At 44.6% G+C, this 7,359-nt stretch overlaps 1 protein-coding gene across 1 annotated transcript; it reads right to left on the reverse strand.

The window, feature by feature from the left end:
• Positions 1 to 274: 274 nt before the first annotated feature.
• Positions 275 to 6,617, reverse strand: TMEM223 (transmembrane protein 223). Its single transcript, XM_026716383.2, has 2 exons — positions 5,192 to 6,617; positions 275 to 838 (listed from the first exon to the last, which is right to left on the reverse strand). Exons 1-2 carry the CDS (start codon positions 5,655 to 5,657, stop codon positions 546 to 548), a joined length of 759 nt encoding a protein of 252 aa, XP_026572168.1. The 5' UTR covers positions 5,658 to 6,617; the 3' UTR covers positions 275 to 545.
• Positions 6,618 to 7,359: the final 742 nt, after the last annotated feature.

Consider the following 7,359-nt stretch of genomic DNA (forward strand, 5'->3'; position numbering starts at 1 on the left):
AGGAGACAGACAAATAGTCCCTAGTACCACCCTTGGTGACAAGACACATATTTGGAAAAAAAAGATGCTTTCTATATTTTTTTACACCCTGTATCGGCATTGCTGGGCAAAATTGATAAAGATATTCATATATCAATTCACGTTAAGTACACACATGAGCGCCCAACATTTTAGGTGACACACAGCATCAGCATTGCTGGGCAAAATGTATTTATATTCCTATTTAAATTCACATTACGAGTCCCTACCACCTTGGGTGACGAGACGACACACATTTGAAACCAGAGGCTTTCTATATTTTTAACAAGCAGGCTGGAGTACAATTCGAGTAAAAGAACATCCTTCTCGCCCTCTTAGTGTCCTATTTTTAGGGTTTTTCTTTCTTTCTTTTTTAAATTTAAAGAGCAGAAGGGTGAGGATATAACTCAAATGTTTCCACAGGGAAGGAGCTGTCAATTCTGGATTTTCATGTCTGCATTTTTCCTCTTCTCTCTTCCAGCAGCCTCTGGGCAGGTCGTGGCCTCATGGCCCCTGGAAAAATGACCTCACCATTCCCGATAGGCGCCCACGGTGATGTCAAATAGTGGGTTGCTGGTGATCGATCCCTGTTTGTCCAGCAAGAAATAAAAAGGTTTCCCTTTGATCTTGACTGGGATGATTGCAGCCACTTCTGAACGGTGGGACATGCAGCTGATGTGGCGAAGGGGCACTGTGAAGGATGAAGTGTAGCCAAAGAGGTAATAGGTCGTAAAAGTCACCTCCTGACTGCCACGGAGGAGGAGGACCCGGCTAACGGACCGTCGCGCGAAGAAGAAACCTGCCACAAAGATCAGCGTACCTGCAAAGAAAGGTGGTCGGAATTGGAGAAATCAATCAATACATTCAACAGAAGAGGATATCTGCAAGAACCGTGAGGTCCTTGGTGGTCTCTGAACTTGGTTGTTGTCTTGCAGACGTTTCAGGACCCAACTAGGGAACATCATTAGTGCTAGCAGGGAGTAGGGTTTGCAATGAGACGGTGGTGGAGGAAGAGGGGAAGAAGGAAGGTGGGGAGGAGGGCTGTGAGGTCCCCAGTACTCTCTGAGCTTGGTTGTTTTCCTGCAGACATTTCACAACCCAACTAGGTAGCATCATCAGTATTAAAGGAGGAGGAAGAGGAGAAGAAGAAGGAAGGGGGAGAGGAGGAGTGTGAGGTTCTCGGTACTCTCTGAACTTGGTTGTTTTCCTGCAGACATTTCATGACCCAACTAGGTAGCATCATCAGTGCAAAGGAGTGTGAGGTTTGCTCCCTATTTGTATATGACAGTGTGCCCTGCCAGTATTGGTGAGGGAAACTAGCGTAGCTTGGTGGAGCAAGCTACAACATAATACGACGAATCTCTGTATATAACAGAGAACAAACAGTACACTTCCTTACACAGATGACCTGACCTATCTTTTATTTAATTAATTCACAAAGCACCTCTAAATGTGCCTGTATCTCACACACACAGACACACACACACACAGACACACACACACACAAATAATAATAATAATAATAAAACAGATACCCAAGGTGTTGTTGTTGTTTTTTAAAGGGAGGGAAATACACATAACAATTTTTAAGATGCACTGGTTGCTATTTTTCTTCCAGTTCTAACATAGGTCCACATTTTTGCATGGTATAAAAATATAAATTAGATATTAAAATATCACCTTATATATTTTTATATAAATAAAAAAATATTTATAAACATGATATATACTATATATAAAGATTGCTTCTATTAACAACCAATTAGCCAGTCACAACTGTGGTCGCTAAACAAGAAACTATGCATATGTAAATTTGATATCTTATCATGAATTGGTGCCCAAACAGCTTTTCACCTCGTGGCTTGATTTGGCTTTTCTAATTCCCCTGTTTATTTTATTCTAAGAATGTTTTATAGTAAGAAAATAACATTAATTTCAAGCATCGATTGTTTGGAGCATTTAAAACCAGCTTCTGTTCAAATTCTGGGGTTCAAAACCCCGCCGTTTTCAGCCAATGAGCATCATGCGAGAGGACTGGCTTGTCATTGGTCACTTAGTGGGCCTGAGAGCCAATGAAATGGGCCTGCTTAGAACCAATGAAAAGGGGAGACCCCCAAGTTGGGTCACCAATCAGCTGTCAGCAGGTTTCAGGGGCAGAAAGGGTATAAAAGGAGCCAGCGCAGGGCAATTTAGTTAAGAGCTTCAGGAGACCTGGAAGGGAGAAGAGGGGGTCCAAGAAGAGACCCCTCCCCAAAAGGAAAGGAGCCCACCAAGATTCTTCCCTTAGCAGACCAGAGATAGAGAGAGCTGAGCTTCCAAAAAAAAAAAAGAGCTGAAGTTCTAACATAAGAGCTAAAGTCACTTTTAGTGACCGGAAGCCTTTGAGAAAAAGGCATAAAGTGAAGTCTACCCATGCTGCTTTGCAACAGGTGGCTCAAGAAGTCTTCAGAAGACCATCCACATGACCAAGACCACCTCAGTCAGGAAGGCTGACCTTCATCCCGAGAGAAGCACTGGACTTGGGTTGGGTCATTCACACGGTCATCGGAATTATTTCCTTCAAGATAAGCCATTTTGGGTGACAGTGAGAACAATTAACCCACAGAAGAGAAGTTGCCCTTGGAAGTTGTGGGAGCATCATCACTTGAGACTTTCAAGAAGAGATTGGACTGCCCTCTGTCAGAAATGGTATAGGGGGGTTGGACTAGATGACCTACAAGGTCCCTTCCAACTCTGATTATCTGTAATAAGAAATGGGGGTTTATTTCTGGCTCTGAGGAGACTTGGCTATTTAGAATTGGCACTCCAAATTTTTAATGGGAGGTTTTGCTGTAAACATTTCGTGCTATATTTTATATTTCACCTTTATTATTTTTACACTTTCCCTCTGGTTTTCCTCACAACAACCTTGTTAGGTGGGTTGGGTTGAGTGGACTGGCCCAAAGTCACCCAGTTAGATTTCACACCTAAGGCTAGACTAGAATCCAGGGTCTTCTGCTTAGTACTTTGTAACAAAAGGAGTGATTATATATAGTGTTTTATCATTTAATATTTTTTTTTAGCTTTAGTTATTCAAATTTGAATGCTTAATTTTACTGATTATATTATTCACTGCCCAGAATCCTTCTCCAAGGGGTAGTTGAGAAATATTTATTCTTATTATTCAACTCTAAGCTGCTTACCTCCCCAAAGGCATCTAGTGTGTATGTGTATATCTATCTATCTATCTATCTATCTATCTATCTATCTATCTATCTATCGCATTGATTGCAATAAAAAGAAACTTTCCCTCTGACTGAAAAGCCTTGTGAAGAACTGGTGGCCATACTCCTTTTCCTCACAGTTGTGACTGCAAATGGTGGCTTAAAGGAGGACTCCTTTATATTGACAGAATCCTGAAAGTTCCCCAAATGATTATTTTTGAGAGCAAGCGCTGGGCCTCAGATTTTCTCCTTTCTCTTCTCCCACCCTTTTAAGGCTAAATTCTGCTGAATAAACCCAAGATCAATTCCCACATTAACTCAATGCTAAGGGTTTTACGTAGGGGAAGGGAGGGAAACTGAGGTGTTAAAACAAGGGCCCTCTTGCAAAAGGCAGGGAGACTTAACTCGGCACACAAATGCAAGGGTTCACACAACCAACTTAGTCCAACTATGGAATATTAAATCATACTGTTTATGAATTCACTCCTTTTCTGCCTCAACATAATGGGCCAATATCAAATTGAACTGGGTTTCTAGGAACTAAGTCGCTACACAAGCGCGACCCATGTTAATTCTCCAAATTGCTGGGGTGTGGGAACATACCCCCAAATCATCATCTGACCTTCCGAGGTGGGTAAAATGAGGACCCAGATTGTTGGAGTAAATGGGCTGACTCTGTAAACCGCTTAGAGGGGGCTGTAACAGCACCGCGAAGTAGAATATATAAGTCTAAGGGCTATTGCTATCTATCTATCTACCTACCTTCCTTTCTTCCTTCCTTTCTTCCACCCTCCCTATGGTTAGAATGCAGGATTGCACGCAAACTCTACCGACTGCCAGCAGTTCAATCCTGGCCAGCTCAAAGTTGACTCAGCCTTCTGTCCTTCCAAGGTCGGTAAAATGAGGGCCCAAATTTTGAGGGGCAAAAGGCTGACTGTAAATCATTTAGAAAGGGCTGTGAAGCACCATGAAGTGGCATATAAGTCTAAATGCTATCTATCTATCTATCTATCTATCTATCTATCTATCTATCTATCTATCTATCTATCTATATCATCTATATCTATATCTATATTCATCTATCTCTATCAATCTATATCTATCTATCTATCTATCTATATCTATCTATCTCCATCCATCTATATATCCATATATCTGTCTGTCTATCTCTATCATCTATGTATCTGTCTATATCTATCTATCTATATCTATCTATCCATCTATCTATATATCTGTCTATATCTATCTATCTATATCTGTCTATCTATCATCTATCTATATGCATCTGTCTATATTTATATCTATCTATATCATATCATATCAATCATATCATATCCATCCATCCATCTATCTATCTATCTCTATCATCTATCTATATCTATCTATTTATATATATCTGTCTATATATCTATCTCTATCCATCCATATTGCAGGCTAACTCTGCCCACAGCCAGCAGTTCGATCCTGACTGGCTCCAGGTTGGCTCGGCCTTCCCTCCTTTTCCCAGGGCTGTAAAGCGGCATATAAGACTGAGGGCTACGGCTCTGTTTCCAAGCGCTGAGCATTTGCATTGGGGCCCCTAGCTGCGGTTTTGCAAACGCAACGCACAGGAAAGCAAAGCACACACTTTACCTGGAGCTGCCCTCCAACAAGGCACACACCTGTACACACTCACACACCTGTACACCCCCCCCCACACCCTCTTCCTAGAGAGCCTCGCCTCGCCTTTTGAGTTTAGCCCAGGGGTGTCCAACCTCGGCCACTTTAAGACTTGTGGACTTCAACTCCCAGAATTCCTCAGCCAGCAAAGCTGGCTGAGGAATTCTGGGAGTTGAAGTCACAAGTCTTAAAGTGGCCAAGGTTGGACACCCCTGGTTTAGCCCATTTGGGGGCAACGGCGAGAGGGGAAGCCAAACATCCCCCCTCCGCCTTCCTTCCCCTCCCCAATGCAAACGCCCCGCCTCGCTTACCGACGGCCAGGCAGGTGGCGGAGAAGCCGTAGCGCCACTTGGCGGAGCCCGCGGTCAGGTTGAAGAGGTTGCCCAGCCAGGGCCGGCTGGAGGGGGGCTCCTCCGAGCCGGCTTTCTCCGGGTCGGGCGGCGGCGTTTCCCGCAGGGTGGTAAAGGCCAAGTCCGCCAGGTAGAGCCAGAAGGCGAGCTGGCTGAGGCAGAAGAGGCCCACGTTGCGGAAGAAGCGCGGTCGCTCGTGGCGGAAGAGCTCCACGTCCCGGTTGACGAAGCCGTCCAGCGGGAAGGGCTCCTCAGCTCGCCGGCCGGACGGCGGGCTCCAGAGTTGGCGCCTTGCAAACGGAGGGGCCGGCCCGAGCCGGGCGCTTCGGAAGCCCCCGCCACGCAGGAGGGAGAGGCCCCCGCGGGCTCCCGGGGAAGCCCACGCGCCACGAGCCCGCGGCGGCAACCGCAGCAGCAGCAGCAGCATCGCGGAGCCGCCGGATCAGGGGAGCCGCATGGCCGGCAGGGGGGAGAGGAAGAAGGGAGAGGAAAAAGAGGGAAGGAGAAGGGAGGTTAAAATATGGAGAGGGGGAAGAGAAAAGAAGGGAAGGGAAGGAGGAAAGAAAAAATAAAAGGGGGAAGGAGGAAAGGAAAATATGGAGGAAAGAAAAGGGAGGAAGCAAAGAGAAGATAAAAAGGAGGAAGGAAGAAAGGAAAGTAAAATATGGAGGAAAGGAAGGTAATAGAAGGAAAGAGAGGAAGCAAAAAGAAGATAAAAGGAGGAAAGGAAAATAAAAGGAAGGAGGAAAGAAGGAAAGAAAAGTAAAATATGGAGGAAAGGAAGGTAATAGAAGGAAAGGGAGGAAGCAAAGAGAAGGAAGGTAAAAGGAGGAAGGAAGGAAGAAGGAAAGAAAAGTAAAATACGGAGGAAAGGAAGGTAATAGAAGGAAAGGGAGGAAGCAAAAAGAAGATAAAAGGAGGAAAAGAAGATAAAAGGAAGGAGGAAAGGAAAGTAAAATATGGAGGAAAGGAAGATAATCGAAGGAAAGGGAGGAAGCAAAGAAAAGGAAGGTAAAAGGAGAGGGAAGGAGGAAAGGAAAGGAGAAGCTACGAAGGAGGGAAGGAAAGAAGGAAGGAAAAGAAATGAGATAGGAAGGGAGGGCGTTTGTTCTGGCGGGCGCGCAAGGTCGTAGGAAGGTAAAGAGAGTTTCGTTTTTTCTTTCTTAGCCGGCCGGATGAGTCGTTTGCACCCCTAGATGCGTGTCCCGGGGCTCTCCTGCCTGCACGCCAGGATGCAAGATTCAGAAGCGTGTTGGGGGGGAGAGAAGCGAATCCCGCCCCAGTTCAAACGGGGAGTAACTAATACCGGTTACTCACTGGTGGTTTCCCTCCTTTGCAATTCCAGAGCTGGAGACTTCCACTCCCGGCATGCTCAGGGGCCATCCCTGCGGTGGAACTCTGGGAGTTGGAGTCCACACGTGCAAACCCGGAAGTTCTGGAACCATGGATTACATTTAAGGGGAATTGCTGGTTTTGGCTCCAGGGAGTAAATAGGTGGAAGTGAGGTGCAAATCTCTACATTTAAAAAAAAAAAGTTTGGACCTGGTTTTATTTTAGATCTGATCTAAGTTTTGGGGTCTCCCCACGTGGCAGGCCTGAATTGTGCTTCGCTAAATCATAGTTTATTCATGTTGTATTAATCAAGTTTGGCTGGATTGAGCCACAACCGGAATAAATAATTGACCCAACATTTTTTGCATTAAATTAACCAGTTTCATTTGCAGTTTATATGAGGGATGAAAAATGAGCCATTTTGGAAAATGATGGGGCTTCGGGGTTAAGCTGCAACCAGACAAACAAATCCACAGAGAATCTTATGATTTATCACTTTAGCATCTTATGATTTATGATTGCGCCTAATGATTCATAACTTACCATTTTGTTGTTTGTATACCCCCCCCCCCCCAAGACAAATTCCTTGTATGTCCAATCACACTTGGCCAATTAAACATATGATCTGGTTAGGTTTAACGCTTTGCGCGGCAAGCAAATTTTTACAAAATCCATGGACGGACAAAATCCAGATTTATAATCCCAAACTTTTCCAGCTTTTCTTTTTTTCTATGCACTGCAATATGCATCCCCCAGATGTATATTATTTTGTTCCCAGTTATTCCTGCTTGTTGGAA

This window comes from Pseudonaja textilis, chromosome 16 (assembly GCF_049901715.1).
Source record: "Pseudonaja textilis isolate UNSWEBS1 chromosome 16, rPseTex1.2, whole genome shotgun sequence".
Classification (NCBI taxonomy): domain Eukaryota; kingdom Metazoa; phylum Chordata; class Lepidosauria; order Squamata; family Elapidae; genus Pseudonaja; species Pseudonaja textilis.